General features: G+C 42.4%; 1 protein-coding gene across 1 annotated transcript in view; it reads right to left on the bottom strand.

Moving 5' to 3' along the window:
• rims2a (regulating synaptic membrane exocytosis 2a) overlaps window positions 1–19,178 on the bottom strand; it is a 156,829-nt gene that overhangs the window by 76,989 nt on the left and 60,662 nt on the right. The window contains exon 7 of the mRNA XM_071205816.1: window positions 1,573–2,507. Coding sequence (XP_071061917.1) covers window positions 1,573–2,507 — 935 coding nt within the window. The remainder of the gene's footprint in view (window positions 1–1,572; window positions 2,508–19,178) is intronic.

Here is a 19,178-nt window from a genome sequence, read left to right as displayed (position 1 = left end):
TAGCACCACTACAAAAGGCAGGAGACCAAGATGTGCTCTTACCTGAGCACCCGGTAAAAGTTGTAAAACCGTCGCAACTTTAAATCTAGGGAAAGATCATGGTTTAGGTAAAACAAAATATATATATATATATAGCTTGTGAATGGGTACACTAGTGTACGTGAAGTAATGTAGCCTAACCTACGTTTTGCACGTCATGTTACCTTTAACTTGTTCAATATAACTCAACGATTATCTTTACATGGGACAAGAACAGTGTGTAAGGTATTTGTGTGTCCCCGTGACCTGACTTACACCTTGAGACAAAAAGCATAATATGGGTCATAATATGCTGCTTGCACCAACATTCACGGGGAGTTTTTGCAGTAGTGTCAGTGTGTGCTCCCATTTCCATTTGACTGAACCATAATCCTACTGCCATTTTGTAATGTGCAACTGTACTGTATCACTAGAATTGTAAGTAAACAGTATGGAAGTCAAGGCTACAGTACACTGAAGGAAAACATACAATCCCCATCACAGCAGGGATGACATACTCAGTCAAATACACTGCTATTATTATTAACTCAGTTCACCCCGTTTCACCTGAAACCCACCCCCAAGCCCCGTCCCTGCTTCCCTCTGTCCCACAGCTATGTAACACTGTCCGACCATGAGAAACAGCTGTGGTGGTAGGACCTGGCAAAGTGTGCCAGAAGATGACAGCATAAAGGAGAAGGCCGTGAGAGCATTAACATTCATTTCAACATACAGCCACACACATAAACAGCCATCCACACTAACACATATCTGTCTGGCTTGTGAGCGCACACGCCTCCTCTTCCAAGGCCGGGAGCTGTGTGAGTAAATTCATATAGAACACACATGAAACGCTATAGTGCTTTGCACATACGTAAGGCTCATTGTTTTCAATTTATATTCAAATGCCAGGATGTCATTTAAGAAGCACTTAAAAAATATATATGATCACACATATCAGCAAAGGCTGTTCACGGTTCAGTGCAGTTTACCGTAAAGAAAGACCTGTACAAACAAAGTCATCAAAATATAGAAACTGAAGAAAAACAATGGGGAGATAATACAAATGAGTGACTGTTGAAGACCAGTCACTTTAAGGAAGAAAATATACATATATTTAAATGTTAATCTGAAAAGTGCTTGCTCTAAAAAGTTGTGTTTTTGTCATAGATGTTGGTGATAGATCCGAAGCTGGGTTCTTTAACTCGAACAAATTATAATGTTGTCTGTTGTTGTTTTTTGGAAAATAATGAGCCCTACACAAACAAACACACATATAGACATAGAAACACAGAGAGCACATACAGATACTGCAGACTGGGGAACTGAAGGTTATATCTGAGTCAACATCTGCAAGAATCAATATCAACAGGAGACAGCGACATCAACTCAACAACATTATGCCACTATCATGCTGAATGTCTTTATAATTGCATTACAAAGCAACTGAGAAACGTGTACTTGTATGTATAAGGTACTGCTAAAATGAAGTTTGTATTACAGCTATATACATGTATACAGAGCAGAGAGGAAGTGTTTCTGTGTGGCTCCTACCTTTCTCACTGACTGACTCACTCTCTATCTCCACGTCCTCACAGCTGGTGTACTCTGGTGTGGTGGCCAGCTCCTCCTCCGAGCTGCTGAGCGACACCTGCCGCATCTTTCCTCCCTTTTTGGTTTTGTGGGGCTTGGGGGGTGGCGGGCGCACCGACTCCGACTGGTCCGAGCTGAGAGAGTCGTTCCTCAGCATGCTCTCCATCTTCTCCCTCTTGGTCTTGCGGACGGCCGAACTGGGGTCGAGGTGGTGCTGCTGCCTCCTCATGGAATCCATGTCCCCTCTACGCAGGTCTCCAGATCGGTCCCCCAGCACGGGGCTGCGGTGCGGCGTAGGGGGGCTGTGGTTGGAGGATCTGTGGCCTCCGAGGCTGCCCCCCATGGGCCCGGGGGAGGAGCGGTCGACGGAGTAGGAGCGCTGTCCCACCATGGGCGGCCGGCGCTCGGTGAGATGCTGGCGGGACAGCCGGACGGGTCCTGGGTCGTCCTGCTCCGTGTAGGCCAGGGAGACGTCACTATGACGACGCTCGTGCCTCATGCGGCCCACCTCTGCGTGCATTCTCATCTGCTCCTCGTAGGGTTGCGGCTTCACAGGGTAGCGGGCCAGGTTGGGGTCGCTACGGTAACGCGTCTGGAATTCCTCCTGCCGCTGCCGCTGGAGGTCGTACTCGCTGGGTCCATCTAGCTCCTGGTCCAGCGGGTATTCCTGGGAGTGCCAGCGCCCAGGGCCCCGCCGGTCCCGGTAGCCCGTTCGTGCCGCATCTGCATCTGGGTACATGTGTGGGCCCCTCGGAGCCCGCCGGGGGTCCCCATCCCCATAGTCAGACGGTGATCTGGGCATGCCGCCGTCCGTCGGGGCATACTGTGAGTGATCGCCCCCCTCCCCTTGGTCGTATTTTTGGTTTGGATCCCTGGATGCAGATGGACTTTGTTTCCTGTAGATCAAAGAGAAGGGAAAACCATTGTGGAATTTAGAAGTCGGTCCGCTTTAAATGCAACGTTTTCTGATTTAGTTAATACAATCTACATATCATGGTTTATAGTCCGAAAAAATGGTGATGCTTAGCGCCATTTCCGATGAGCATACAGTGTCTGCATGTGTGCTACTGGAAATATAAGGTTTCCGTCAGACGTTAGCCTCACGGTGCTTCGTCACATTTCAGTCTGTAGCTTCACTTTACTTTGCACTGCACTCTGTAGGCAGTCTCTGTCAAAACCTGATGAAAGCCTGCTCTGTCTCACACACACACACACACACACACATACACAGAAAGAGAGAAATAGAACTAAGCAGAAGTATGCAGCAGCACTCCCCTTTTCTCACTGTGAGATTCTATGTACTCTATAACATGGCTGACTGATGCTCTCCTTCTGGCACACTTCAAAAGCAATTGGTACGTTACCTTAAGATTTTACAAGTAACATGTGCAAGTAACATTCTGAGCGGAACCAAATCAAGTGGCATGTAAGCTTCTAATGATATAAGGAAGGACACACAGTCTTCACAAAGACAATGTGGTTGACTTTTAATGCAATAGGCAATCTTTCATATTTCATCTGATCACCCAATGATGAGTGTGTGTGTGTGTGTGTGTGTGTGTGTGTGTGTGTGTGTGTGTGTGTGTGTGTGTGTGTGTGTGTGTGTGTGTGTGTGTGTGTGTGTGTGTGTGTGTGTGTGTGTGTGTGTGTGTGTGTGTGTGTGTGTGTGTGTGTGTGTGTGTGTGTGTGTGTGTGTGGTGTGTGTGTGTGTGTGTGTGTGTGTGTGTGTGTGTGTGTGTGTGTGTGTGTGTGTGTGTGTGTGTGTGTGTGTGTGTGTGTGTGTGTGTGTGTGTGTGTGTGTGTGTGTGTGTGTGTGTGTGTGCTTAGGCATAACGATTATGAAGCAGACAGTATCGCATCAGAGTTTCACAGATTGTGTCCGTGTACACAGTTCAATGGACATGACGAAGAAAGAGAAAAGAAGACATTAGTTATGTCTAAATGTATCATCTTAAAACAAGCACAGTTGTATTGGACAGTAGGTGAAAATAAAAGATGGATATCTTCAAGTATGGTTACAGTCAGGAGCCCCATATTTCTTAAAATTAGCTATCAATCATTTAATCATTGTCCCGGTGTCTGAAAGGAAAGCAGCCGTGGGTGAAAAGCCTGTGCATTAATGCATTTATTCTTTTGTTGAAAATCAATTATTCATAAGCCACTTTTCTCCTACATTTCTTCCACTTTCCTCACCAAAATAATAATGACATTTTGGTGAGGAAGAAAAAAGCTCTGTGAAGCATTCCTTTAATTTTGTACGTGACAAGTTACCATACATTTCAAAGGGCTTCATAAATCACTGCTGCCAGCCTTGCTCAGTGGCCAAGGTACGGACTCCTCACTTGTGATTGGCTAATTTACTGAAGCAGGGAGGGTTGGTCCCTGTCTACTGTATCACAGACCACGTTAGCCCGAGTATAATGCAGCACTAAAGCTGAGGCACATGGGGTAAAGAGTATGTTTGTGTTTTCTGTGTTGAATTATATGTCAAACACTGAATAATCGCCCTAAAATAAAGTGCAAGTTTTAAGGAGAGACAGAATGATCTATGAGCACAATGTAAAGTTCATGAACAAATGTTAAAATATGGGATGTTACACAGAGGTGGAATACTATTTATACATAAAAAGAAAGTATTGATGGTAATAATTATTAACAACCAGTACTGTATGCGACTTTCAGACGGAGTAAGTGTCCACATAGTGAACATGATGGGAGATTTAGATGCTTAACCCTTAGATGCACGAGTGACTGGACCCTACACTCTTCCATAAGTGGGTCAAAAAGGACCCGTATTACAATAATATGTGCTTTTATGCCATTTTGGTTAAGAAAAATCACTTGTATAATATTTAGTATTATATTTAATATTTCATTTTTCACTATTTAAAATTTTTGAATTTTTTTTTACTTTTTGAAAAAAACGTTTTCCCATATAATAGGATTCCATAGAAAATGTATGCGGGTCATTTTTGACCCACTTGTGGAAGCTTGGGGTAGTAATACAAAAACTACAATTTCTTAATATGTAAATTTAAAATTAGAATGGCATGATATCCAAAACATGTTTTTTGAGGAATAGCTGGAATATGAAATGATAATAAAATGTAATTACAAAGATACTTCAAGAAAACCACCTCACCGGGTCAACAAAGACCCACTTATGCATCTAAGGGTTAAGAAAAAGAAAATCTCATCAGAAGTTGGAGGGGACCAAACCCTAGATAAAAGCAAAGTGATTATTGGATGTACTTAGTGTATTAAACCAAGCTAGTCTTGCTCCATGTCATTTGGGCGACTAGGGTTAGGGTTAGGGTTAGGGTTAACCCATGCAACTGCATGCTAAACAGTTTGCCATAACAACTTGATGAGATGGATGTGCGCTGGGATGTGAAGTAAGAACTGGCGACTGCTGCTGGGACTCTGGTTTGGAGTCTAGTTCATCCCTTTCAGATGCCATTCTTTTTGCAACTTTGATCATTTCCTCCATTCCAAACTAAAATAAACCAGATTCACGTAATAGCAGGTTAATACAAGTATTGCCATTTTACATTTCTGGTATAAGAAATGTTTTTAATTTAATTTCAATTTCTGAGAGGATAGACACCACACCTGAACGATGTGGAGAGGCCAAATGCAATGTACATTACTTGATCAACAGCAACTCCAGATCAATGATGGACAGTATAAGCCACTAACCGATTGCACAATGTCATCTCTTGCAAATGCAGTACAAAGACACATCTTAGCACTGATGATGCACTGGAAATACAAACACAACCAAAACAAGAGCAATGGCTAATGTGGACTTTAATGAACACATCCTCATTTACAACAAAGGCAGAGAGAGACTAAAAGGCCATTTGAAGTGTGCAAGTGACCTCTCTTTCTGCTTCACATCAAAACAAATGTGTCCTATCACTTTCGTGCACAAGCGCTGCTTCGCTCGTGAAACACACGAGGGTCGCTGCATTATTCATGATCTGCTCCTGGACACTAACTGAGCAGCGCTTCATTCACAAATTCAAAGTGAAGCAGAAATGATATGCTGGAGTAGGGGACAGGCGCTGTGACTTGGATGGGAGATAGTGGGGAGTGGGGGGGAGGGGCAGTGTGATGAGCATGTGAAATCTCTTCTTATAGTGACTTGATGATGATGATGATGATGATGATGATGATGATGATGATGATGATGATGATGATGATGATGATGATGATGATGATGATGATGATGATGATGATGATGATGATGATGATGATGATGATGATGATGATGATGGAGGAGTGTATGTTCGCATGTGTTCAGTTGTGCATATCTTTATGTGTGTAGCTGTGTGCTTTTGGCTGCCTAAGAAACGCTTCACTTTAGCTCTTGGAATGTCCTCAGGGCTTCGGGCTAATGTGTCCTGTTGGATGGTGTCTTGAAATCGTTACACCCTCAACCCACAATGCACATGGCAACTACAACAAACCTGAACAAACTGCCCTTTAAAGGGCTCTAACTCCTGGTGACACAAGTATCACATTCCCATGCTCCCGTTAAGTCTGCATGTCCTTCCTGTCGGAATGTCGATGGCAGCGAGCAAGTAAGCCACACACCGCACTCCCTATCAGCCTTTGCATCATGACGCTAACGCTGAACCAGCCGTGGCGCAGGACTACATGTTGTACCGTGCATTATTCCCCCATTGCTCCAGCTGCCACTGCTACTGTAATAGCCTCTCTGCAGATACCTCGGAGCTCTGCCGTAACACACTCTGCTGATCTTAGATTTGCATTCCATCCCCAGTGGCACAGGCAGAGACAGAGAGGGGAGAGAAGAAGTGTGGAAAGGGAAAGACGGGGGAAATAATTGACCACGTATGTGAATTAGAAGAAGTGTGAAAAAATGAAGCGGGGACGATGCCAGTAAACTGTGACCCACAGCTAGACATGCAGCGGGTGTGCGTGGTGCATTCAGCCAAGCTTGTCAGGCTCAAGGATGGGACAGCATAGGATTGTGATGCCTGAGATGCTGCACAGAAGCCTGGCTGCTGCAGCAATTGAGTCACGAAGCGCACACGGTGACGTGCTTCCTCCATCAGAGTCCCTTATATAGCAGGATGCGAGCGTGATGTCACTACAGACATGGTGCTGAGTCGCAGCGCAGCGTGCAGAAAACCCACCAGCAGTGAATCATCCTAACAGGCCGACAATAGAGAGGCGTGTTCGCTGTCTGCGCGGCGCAGTGTGGGAATACAGGAGAATGCTTTCTGCTGCACCATTCTGAACATTCCCGCCGACGGTACAACAGCAGCCCCCGTTACTGTTACCGTATCCCTATAGCTGGATATACATGCACTTTTGACACTGACTTCATTCCCATAACATTTTCATTTAAACTTCCAACTGCACTAATGTCGCTCCTGTGGTGTACTGTACCATTATTGTCTCATAATGTCTACAAGTACATGTCCTTCCAAAACAAATATGAGCTTTCCTTTTGAGCATGCATCTGTCCCTCCCCAGCCTTGCAAACTGGTGGCTAGTTGGTTATCACGGAGATGGCCGAAAGCAGTTAAAAACAATTAAGACGCATGTTCTCAATGGGTTCTGTATATTTTCAAAAACACTCCTAAAACCTTTATAATATTGGCTTATCCCACGTCTAATGGTAAAGTGCTACAATGCTAATAAGCTTAATCCGGAATATCAAAGCAGTGTATTGTGTTACCATGCTAGTGTGCATTTAAAAGAATACACATGGCATTTATATTCCTTTGGGTCTATTGGCTATACATCCTGATATCTAAGTAAGAAAGAACACCATTGGTTTACATGCAAAAGCAAAAGAGTGTATAAAGCCTCTCGGTGGTGCGGGGTGGCAAACCTTCATTCAAACACACAGACATGTCACTAATGCTGTGAAAACACGCTTTCTGTTTATGCTTTCAGCAAAGCCTTGTACACCGCCGGTGCGTCTAAATTCTAATATTAAAATCATCTTTTTAAAGCACACTCTCCTTATCAAAAGCAGCATAATGTATCAAATCTGTGGCTCAAAAATCATGGGATTACACTATGGCCCAGGAAGATTAAAAAGAGTGACCGTAAAAGATTAGAAGTGACCTGACATGCTTGCCATGATAAAACCTTTATGCTGTTATTTTTACGACGAGTTGGTAAAATGATGTTTGTAACGGGGTAGGTAGGTTTGCTTTGCCCCGCGTTGACCTATGTGATCAGAAAGCATCCCCAGCCAGAGCCCAGATCCCAGGCTGCAAATGGACTCAATTGTTTCACTGTATGTGATAATATTCATGTAGCTATCCAAGCTATGAAAAAAAAGCCTCACATCAAGCAGGTAGCAAGTAATTCACATTTGATGAGGGTTTACAATTTAAAAAAGGATGTTTTCAAACATATATATATATATATACACAGAGCATCAGCAGCACACACACCAGTGATCAATTTACTTTAAGCATGGTACACCTGGAGTACTGCCATTTTTATCGCTATCTCCGACTTTTATTTTTGTACTCTATTTTATATTTTATTTTTTGATTTCTTATTATTATTACAATTATTTGTTTAATCTCTCAAAGTGTATCAGTATCCCTTGTTGTGAAGCACTTCGAGATTTGTCTTGGCAGATGAGAAGCGCTATATAAATTAAATATATTATTATTATTACTTTAAAGTGTGAACACTTCAGCCTTTAAACTTTAATCATTGAGCAACTATTGTTCACAGTCAATGACAGGGGCATCATGTTTATTCAAAAAGGAAGTTAAATGCACTTGATGAACAAAAAACATGAACCATTAACATAGAAGATATGTTGATATTCCATTCAAAAGCAAAGAAATACAATATGTGAGGATGATGAACATTAAGAATCTATGAACCCTTGCTGCATTTAGAGGCACCTTGACACGTGTATTCCCTGACAAAGTAATTGAATATAAACATTTACATGTAAATAACATGCCATGATGAAGCTGCAGCTTTCAGTTATCCCCGAGGCAGCTTGTGCACTTTTAGGAATTAACTCTAGATGTAATAGCAAAATGCACAACCTTAATTTTCCTGCAGCTTTAATTGTTAGACCATTAAATAACCAATTAAACCGCATTGTATTATCAGACAGTCAACATCCAAACTGCAGCCTAAACAATGAGAAACAATCAGCCTTACTGAAAGGAAACGTCCGATCGTGGGCTGAAGCTCAAATCTCTGCCTTGCTTCTCCACGCTAGAGCCGGTCTGATCCAAACTGCCTAGCACCAGTTTTGTCTCACAGCCTTGTTGTATCTCCTATCCTCTCTGCTCATGCACTAAAAACGGTCCTCGTTTTATTTCTAGAAGGCTTTGAATGGTCTGCAGACGGAAGCAGTCAGTGTGGTCCTGCAGCATGCTCCGTCCACTCTGCCTCGGCTGCTTCTCAAGGAACATGTTAAATAAGAAAGCCAAAAGCAATCAAGGTGAAAATGCAACGCTGCCCCCGTGGGGATAGTGCCACCTCTACTTTGCGGATAATGGAGAGAAGTCAAATGAGAACAAATGAGTGGCGCCGTGTTGCAGAGCTCTCCTCTAAGAGCAAAGCTGGCCCACTAATGACAACAATACATCCTAGAATGGTCTCTATTGAAATGAGATAACCAGAAAGAAAGAAAAACAAGCTGAGTGTGCGTGTCTCAACCCGATAGCAATCAGAGAAGAAGAGAGGAGAGGAGGTACAAATGCCTCTAAGCCTCCATTTACGGATGCAGCGTTACTCTCCCGTCTTAGACTAAGTCAGTCGGCCTCTGTGTATGCAGGACCCCTCAGAGTGAAAACACACATGAGATTCCCCCGTTACCTGGTACAATCAAAGCGGGTTGAAATCCTGCAGCATCCCGACAGTTTAGCTCCAATTCCCAATATCCAAATGATGATGTAGCATTATCATGACCGGCTTTGTCTGGGCCGATCGGCTGCTCTGACAGAGCCCCAACACTCTGCTGCGTGTGCATAGACCGCACAGTGTATGACCCTGCTGCAAGGGATTCTGGGTTCTGAAAGCAAGCCAACTCTCGGGTTTAACGCCATCATCATGTGATCGCTACGATTGGCTGGAGGTCGAGCGTCGACTCGGTCCACTGAGTCCTCTGCCTAAGAAAGAATTACCCTGCTAGGTTTATTACGAGCTGACATCTACTGTATCTCCCAGCGCGAACAGAGCAGTGCGTTCCACCTAATCTCATTCAGATCGCTAAGATTAACAAATGACGTTTTTTTTCAGTCATCAAATGGCATACAGGAGCAGGGAGGGAGATAAATAGATGCAGGAGAGAGATTGAAAGATGAGTCCACCACATGAGTTCTGTGCTTCACAAAACGGATCCAATTCTTTTTTCCCTGGCTGTGCACCACGATGACGTAGATGTTTTTCAGTGACCTGGTTTGATACGTCTGCTGTGTGGGTGTGTGGGTGTATTATGACTGACTGGATGGAGGTGTTTTCAATTCTTTCTTCCTGCCTCTTTTTCTCTTCACTGTTCTGCTTCAACACATTTCGCATCTGTCACCATGTTTCTCCAATCGCTTCCCTCCCATGAGGGGGACTCTGAGTGGGACTGAAGATAAACCCAAAGAGTGAGTCCTGCTTGTGATGACGGTGGTGACAGCTGATTGACAGCGGTGTGGATTCAGGGGGGGCAGGTGGGCGACGGGTTGTTGACACAGCGTTCTCAACGATGGTTCGAGGGTGTTTTATCACCACAGAGTCAGGAAGGGGCTGCAGGGCGCTAGGTAGCTCGGAGTGGAGTTAGCATCTGACTGCACCAGTTCCAGACCCTCCATGATGATATGGCAGCTCTGAGAAGAACTGTGAATTGGTTAAGTTTGTCAGAAAGAAATGTCGATCTGAATTTTCAGTTTTAGTTATACCCATTTCACATGAATGCCTTATTCAGAACAATTTGAATTCACTATCACTGGCATCACTCAAAAGAGAGTCATCTGTATGAGTCAATATGCATTTGGCTCAGTCATGCTAAATTCTGTTTCAATCTTTGCATTTCAACGAGTGGCAAAAGTCAAACGGTGCTTGTTCTGTGCTGAAATCAAATGTCCTATGATGTTGTTAAGCTGTGCTCCCACATCACTCCTTCAGTACACCCTGTCCTTCAAAGATGTGTTTTCACTTCTGCATCAGATCCACTTAAGAGCTCACACTGCTGACACTGTTCAGGTGCGTCTAAATCCTCAAGGTTAACTGAACAGTGCATCTGCTCATGAATCACATGTCTATGATGTAAATGTATCAGGGCTGTAAGAGAAAGGTGGACCGCTGACTTGCAGGGGAGCAGCTACTGGTGGACAGGAATAGAAACTGCTTTGAAGATGAATTCATCAACATATCAACATGTGTATAATGCAATTTCTTTTTCATATGTTTTTTGTGCACAGTTTCAGATAAAGACTATAGGCTACACTATAATTAGTAGGATATTGTTTGTAGAATTACATTCCAGACACTTGAATGTTAATGGTGCCATCTTTAACCCAGATGCAGAAAGTCTGATGCTGCACAGTTTGTTTCGCAGGAACAGATGACAGCTACTTCCTCACTCTTGGTCTTCGTGCTCTGTGGAAAGTTTGAAGTGGAGACAAAGTTGTGCACATATCTCAGGTCAGCTGAAGGTGTCTGCAAATGAGGCTCTAAGAGCACAGAGTGTGTCCTCCTGTCTAAGGGTACACCAACTGCTGCCTTCTGTGTTCATGGTTATACTCTTTGTGGGTTATATGTCTTCCGCACTGCACCGCCTGTTAGGTCTCCTTTTTAAGAAGAGGCACCGTTAGCACTCTATATAGGCCAAGCCCCTACAGAATACACCATTAAGATTAGCTACAAGTCAGGACTGCTACACTGCTGCCTTCCCTACAGAGGAAGGTTAGAGGAGCGGAGCATGTCTTCATTTTCATCATATAGCCAGGAACAACAATGCATAAAGAAGAACGCACATCACACCTCTGTTGAGCAGACACACAACCAGACAGTTCACGAGGACAGCTCCGAGTTCTGTCTGTAATTATTGACTTCAGCTCGAGTTGAACAGAGCTGTAGTATAATACAGATAGAGAACACGGTAATGTTGCATTGTGGGGTAGGTGTGTCCTCTGGAGAGTACACTGGCTGGTAATTAACCTTTTTCACCAAGAATTAAAATCTATGAAAAGATATGCTTGAATGGCAATCATCTGTGACCAAACCTTTATGCTTCTTTATCCCATGAAAGGCATCCACATCTAAGTGATCCCTTGTGAAAGAACCCACATAGCACCCTGTGTTTTGTAATGTGGGAAACAAGAACTGGACTAGCTACTGTGTAAAAGATCATTTCACCTCTAATGGGTCGATACACTTTTCTTACAGACAACACATTTTGACATGTCCCAGTTGGGAAAGATCTTTGTTAAACACATCTATAATAAAATACAATTAGGACAACTGAATTCCATTAAGGTGCTTCAGTTTCTGGGCTGCGGCAAAGAGGTTTGCAACCATTTTAAAGAATGCTCAATATTTGACTTTGTGGGACACTTAAATACAACGTAGCCATTCTCAATGCCATTACTAACACCTGTGCTTCTTCTACGACAAGTCTGTTGATAAACAGCATATTGGGAAGTAACACTCTGTAGATCATTAGAAATGGCATGGTAGGGGAATAAATACAATTTATTTTTCACAAAACAGGGAGAGAGGAGATGTGCTTTTAAACTACATTACATTTATATAGAATATCTACTAATATGTCATCACAGCTCACAAGTTCATTTGTTTCTACTGGATACAGTTGGAAAGCAGAGGTGGGAGAAGTACTCAGATCTTATACTTAAAGGGGACCCATCATGCAAAATGCACTTAGTGATGTCTTTTATACATAAATATGTGTCCCCGGTGCGTCGGGGAACTCACGCAGCGTCAGAAAATAAAACCATCTCTCTTTTCCTCCGTACCCAAATCTTTTAAAAACAGGGGTACAACGAGCGGATACAGATTTGCTGCCGATCTGACGTCAAATCGGCGGCGGACCCGCAGAAAGTTGCTATCAGAAACAATGCCTGACGTGTTTTGGACGTAATCTCGTCTTTGTTTACATTAGCAAGCCCCGCTAACACTCAGAGCTAACCTGTACTGGAGAGCACATGTGTTTAAAAAGCAGGAAATAAAAACAGGAACTCACCTTGTGATAAACCCGCAAGAGTAAAATAATTTGAGCTCCATACTGTTTCAGAAATAATATTTGATGAGGTTTAGAACAGGATGGTGTTTTATCACAGCAGAATTTAACTTTATCTCCGGTAAAATTCTGATCAGGCATTAGCTCCGCCTCCTCTTTTTTTTTTTTTTTTAAAGCTAAGGACCCAAAATCCGCGTTTCTCTAACAGGGCTTCAAAAGAGGGGGATGAGCAGTATGAGGCATGGCTACAATGGGTGATCTGTTTGGTATTTTAAGCAAAAAACTTCACAGACATGTTTTGTATAGGTATGGCCCTACAATATATTTTCCCAATAAAGCATAATAGGTCCACTTTAAGTTAAAGTAGAAATACCAGAGTGTAGGATGTCAAAATGTCACTTAAGTAAAAGTACATAAGTATTAATTAATTTTTTTTTTTTTTATATGTTTCTAGTTATTGTGCTTTTTATTATGTTTTTAATTATTGTTTTTATTATCGTACTCCCATTGGGCTATTCACTATTGTAGTTACTGCCTGCCTTGTACAGCACTTTGGTCAGCCGAAGGTTGTTTTAAATGTGCTATATAAATAAATAAAGATTGAGATTGAGATATTAGCATCAACATTGCAGAAGTATTCATTCTGCAAATCTGGGTAAATCTACTGAGTTACTGTTGGAAAGTCCCTGCATCACATTGTGTAAATGCAGCATTGTACTATTATTATTCAATGAAGACAATTGCTGTCAATTGTATTAGAAGAGTAACCTGATGTGATCCAAAGTCATGTAACATGTCAATGTGGCAATTGCATGAACAGTTGTGTGCAACTACTTTTTCGATTGGATTAGATTAGATTCAACTTTATTGTCATTTCAAAGAGTTCAAGTACCAGAACCCCCCAGGAACCAATGCATTACGAAGACCTTCAGCTTAACATGAGTGAATATCCACGGAGAGCCTTCCTGCCTGCCTGCTGCTGTGCTGTAGCATGGTGACTGCTCAGCGCTCGGCAGTCATTGTTCATTTTCACAAAGCGCTCTGTTTAGAGAACATATTGAGATTTGTCGAGCTATTCATAACCCAGCAAATGCTATTGTCACCAAACACTGGGCTGCATTTCTGCACTGGAAAACCTTTCTTAAAAAAACACGGCCTACCCATCTCTTTCTGTCCTACTTGCACGTATTTGAAATCACACATTGAGGCACACATACACACGCTCACACACACACATTTCTTCTTGGTTCTGCTAAGTATGCATTTTTCATTCCAGCGAGCAGGCTGCATTTGAAATCAAAGGCGGTGCCGCTGCGCGACTGTCTGGCTACACAGAAAGTGAGCAGGTAATGAAAAAAGCTGAGGGGTGAGTCAGAGGATGCTTTAATAATCATTGCTGCCCAAAATAACATGTTTGGAGCTGGATGGACCGACAACCCTCCTGGCAAACCACTAGCGGTCCGCTCTGGTCGCCATGTTGGTAGCTCCATTTGCCCCCAAATAAATGTTCCCCCTCTCTCTTTTCCTCCCATCTCCTCCGAGTCTATTATTGTCAACAGATAAGACTGCAGCAGCACGACACGACGTGACAGACAGTCAACCCATCCCTCTACCAAAGGCAGGGGAAAGGCGTTTGAGCATGGGTGACAGACGAGCTGCAGGTAGTGAGAGACAGCCAAGTTAAAGTACTATGACGTCCCTTCACAGGTGAGCAATGTGTCTTTGGTTATTGTCCAATCACTGCTGACAAATGGTGATAGGGTCCAGGCTAAATAGCTCTTCATGTTGGGTTCAAGGTTGGGCCTTCGTTGTCCCATTCAACACTTTTCCATGCCTGTCCACACAGAGTTCTTGCTTGTGTGGAGAAAATGGCCCAGGCATTTAGTGCTATCATTGCATATCTAATATTTTCGCACCAAACCTGTGGGCTTACTTCATTTCCGTTCATAAATTCAAGCTAATCCTGCTCACAGCATTACTCTTTTTCCAGAAGCAAGCTTGGCTTTAATTTTGAACTACAGTTAAAAAAAAATACAAAAAGTGTTTATCCTCTGTGAAGTGGCTTTGAATATAACATCCCAGACTCAGACAGCTTTACATTGGGAAACTTGGCTAGCATGCTAACATTAGCATGAATCGCATTAAGCTTGCTAATATTATTAATAGTTATTATTAATATTATAATTATATATCATTATTGCCGGTCTCATTTGCTTTTTTGTGATGAAGTTTACTCATGTACCGCTAGAGAGTCTTGTAACTTAATGCAAAGTGTACATTATTTAAACGTTAGTTTAAGAATATAGAGTTCTCATGAATGAAAGTTACAAAAATGTTTGTTAATTTCAGAAGAAATATATTTTACACGAGATAGGTGACAGAAAGTCTGAAGGGATTGGAGTCCTTTCATGCTCATATGTTACCATGGACAATATGAACATTGGATTATGCTAATACCTACATTTACTAACAATTCTATATAACTGGGTTATGGTTAATGTAGTTACATTGACTGATGCTACATGATAACAAATTAAACACGATGCTGATACAATTGCAACCATTACACAATTATATTTGTTATGAGAGTGTTAATGCTCTGTATAGAGAAACACTACATTTTATGTACTGAAATGACAAAGAAAACGTGAGAGAGCCTACCTGACTGCAGCATTTCTATTTAAATGTGCCTTTGTTCCTTAGCAGTACACACTGTGTGTTGCCTTCGGCAGTTCGACACAGTTCACGTTTATCACCACAGTAGCTATATTTTACACATCAATTATAAATTAAGAATAATTATATAGCTGATTATTGTAGTAAAAGCTGAGGGTGTATTGTTGGGGCACTTTTTAAAACGGTTTAAAGACCAGGAGGTCAACCTTCACGATTCACTGTAGAAATGTCATTATATAATGTGGGCGGTGGTGGCGTAGTCCATAGGGACTTGGCTTGGCAACTGGAAGGTCACCAGTTCAAGTCCCAGCAGCACCAAGTGCTACCGAGGTGTCCTGAGCAAGGCACAGTTCCCTACACTGCTCCCCGGGCGCTGTTCATAATGGCAGCACTAGGATGGGTCAAATGCAGAGAAACCATTTCATTACATAGTGTTAGGGAATAATTTGCTGCTATCTCTCTTAAGGAGGGGCAGCTTGGGCACATTGTTGTTGCCAGTCTATGACAGAGCACAAGCCGCCATGAGGTAGTTTACTATTCAGGGACGTAGGTTCCCTTGCGCAAATTATTTTCTATGGACGAGAGCTCTTGTTAGATTCAGGATCCATAATTGTTTAGTCTCACTGATAAAGAATGTTGATTATTACACTCAGAACTAGTTAAAACATCGAGCTGCAGAAGAGTTCTTGAGAATTGGTTTGGCAACCGCCGTGTCAACATCGTGACACACCACCTGTCTTGTCAATTCTCCGGCCGTAACTCCAAATAAACCCTCAGTGTTTGCCATCAAAGCTCCAGCTCTCCTCGTGTCTCTCTGAGTCCTGACTCTCCATTGCTACAGAAGTGTCCCCCACACATAGTACCTGTACTGTGTAATGACAATACAAGTGCAAATAAATATGTGTGTGATGTAATGTATTGCATTCACTTATTTTCTACAAATTGGTCATCTGCTTTGGTGATACTAAGTTGTGACAAACAGTTGCCTAATTTAGAAGTGCATACGTTTCCAGGGAAAGGAGTGATAAGCACTATGCACACTGTTACCACAGTGCTTCTTTGTGGCTGGGCATTATCAAATCAAGGAGTATACTACTAACAGTATCACCCACTGATTGCCTGGCTTAACAAAAACTGTTTTGCACTGACTGCAAGGTAACTGACAGCAACACCCAGATCATCTTTAAATAAATTATATATATTTATATTTATATATAATTGATTAATATGTTCACTTTATTGAACAAATCATATATTTTTTTTATAAGCCTGTATCCGGGTAATACAACTGAAAGCAGTCCTGATTGGCAGGGAAAGGAATCAACTTTAATTAATACCGTGTCCTGATTGGTGGGAAACGGTTGCAGGATATAAGAAAATGGTTTGCCAGGCACGCATATCTCAAATATTGTATGCGCTGCCATTTCCCCACGTAAACATAACAGTCTGCAATGAAATGGTTGTCTCCTGTGTGCTCCACTTCCTCCTTGGCGAACCGGTAACCTTCTTGTTAACCCGTTTTGGTTTAAAACAGAATACGGTTGGGAGTAATACAGGAAATATTTGATATGGAGAGATTCACACACATATTGAGGGTCCAGGAAGGGAAATTTGAGTCCAAATGGGAAAAATGGGTTGATTATAAAAGAAAAATGAACGACACCACAAATTGAGAGTTGGAACCAGACCATGATGTTGCATTAAAATAGGATAGAAAGCTTCCATGTCACTGTTTGCTTGTTTTTATTATTATTTGTATTTTCTTTTTTCTTCTTCAATGGGTCTCTAATTCAAGTGTATACTGAACTATGTGGTTTTGTATGTTTATAAAAATGTCAATACAAATGTAAGTACAAATAAATAAATAAAACAGAATAAGGTCGGTTTTTAGTTTTTCCTATTTGGTTTTGAAACGGAAAAACCAAAGAACGAACCATACACGGATTAAACTTCTCCTCGTATTTTTCAAAATTATTTTTTTAAAAAGTAATCATCATGCATAGGTGATATATATATATATATCATATATCACCTATACAGCACCTTTGGGAATGTAGTGTCTTGATCAAGGACTCAACAAAAATGTTTAACGAGCGTGGGGCTCAAACCTGTGTAACTCGAGGTGACATGAGTGGGGGGCGAACGCACTAACCACCGCCACAGTCCCCTGCCGTGCGGGCCGGATGAGAATGTCTGGCGGCCCGAAAAATACGTTTTTAGATGTAAACCTATAATCCACCACCCCGTTAGCAGGTGCCACTTGATTGACGTATATTTGAGACACCTCAATAATATAATACATTAACCGTGCTTTACGTGAACCTCATCATGACACAAGAGAGGACGGTAGGACTGCAATTTCCCGTGTTCAGTGAATGCAACAGAGGCAAGTCACCAGACCAATCAGAGAGTTGCATGGAAATACACGTGTGCTTGTGTCATTCAAGCTCGGCTCTGTGTGTGTGTGGCAATAGCACATTTTGTGTGATAGAGAGAGAATGGGAGAGGGAGAGAGAAAGAGGGAGAAAGAGAGAGAGAGGGACCGGTGCTAGCGGGGACCGTGATGTTAGCATCTGGTTAGCTAGCTGCACTAACGGACATAAGGAGCTGTTTCCACAACAAGCTGGAGGAGAGTCCTCCCCCGTCAGACTGAGGGGCTCAGGTGGGCTAAAGGACTCTCTGAGTGTTTAGAACGGTTTTGTCAAAAATTATTCAAAAGATTATTTCCGCGGCACACCTTCATATGATCATTATAGTTATACAAACAATAAGAGAATAAATGGAAAAACAGGTATGAAATACTATATGGCAGTAAAACAAGAATATAGTTTAAAAGGGGAGTGATTTGTAAAATATCCATAAAGAAAAAGAACATCTGTTTACAGTTCTGTTTCATATGGATGTTGAGAGATGTATCCATAAATCTCTTCATGTTGCTCTCAAAGTGCACCAGATTGATGCTTTCAACTTCAATATTTAAAAAAATATCTTCCCGGGGGAGCATCCTGCCGGACCCCCCTAGAGGAGGTGAGGTCCGCCCCCCACTCATACAAAATAGCACTTTACCCCTGCCTATATGCCGTGAGCTGATTATGGAGCCTTCATTGTAACAGTAATTCAGATGCAATTAGCCTATATAAAAGGCCTCAAATTGGAAGCACTGTCTGGGCCGTCTTTTTCACTCAATTCTGCAATAGGTAGATCTCGCCTTTCACCTAGGCCGAGATCGGTGACCTTGGGCTTAAAAAGGTTGGTGACCACTGCATTAAAGCAATGATAGACCACTTAAGAGAAAAACATTAAATTGAACTTACATCATCCAATCATAAAATATATTGTGTCAAATCAAAAACAGCTGCAGAACTGCCTATTAGGTTACAAAATGTGCTTTGTGACAAAGTTTGGCCTTTCCTCTTTGTGTGAGGAAAAAGCCATTGGCTGCGTCCCTGTTTGCTCAGCAGAAAGACCTTTTCTACTGCACTCAATGGCATTGACAGGCCAACGTCTCAATCGATGAAGCCACGGAAAGACCTTTGCAGAGCGAGCCCAGACCAAAGGGCTGTGTGGGTTAATTGTAATTGCATGGGACAGCGTCTGTAACACATGCCCTGAGCTAGGGAGCTCAACTGGCCAGAGGGGCACTGGTCTGAGAAAACATTCAATCTACGACAGCGGTTAA

The sequence above is a fragment of the Pseudochaenichthys georgianus genome, chromosome 16 (assembly GCF_902827115.2).
Source record: "Pseudochaenichthys georgianus chromosome 16, fPseGeo1.2, whole genome shotgun sequence".
Classification (NCBI taxonomy): domain Eukaryota; kingdom Metazoa; phylum Chordata; class Actinopteri; order Perciformes; family Channichthyidae; genus Pseudochaenichthys; species Pseudochaenichthys georgianus.
The sequence above is the reverse complement of the archived record's forward strand: the minus strand, read 5'-3'. Positions and strand labels throughout refer to the sequence as shown.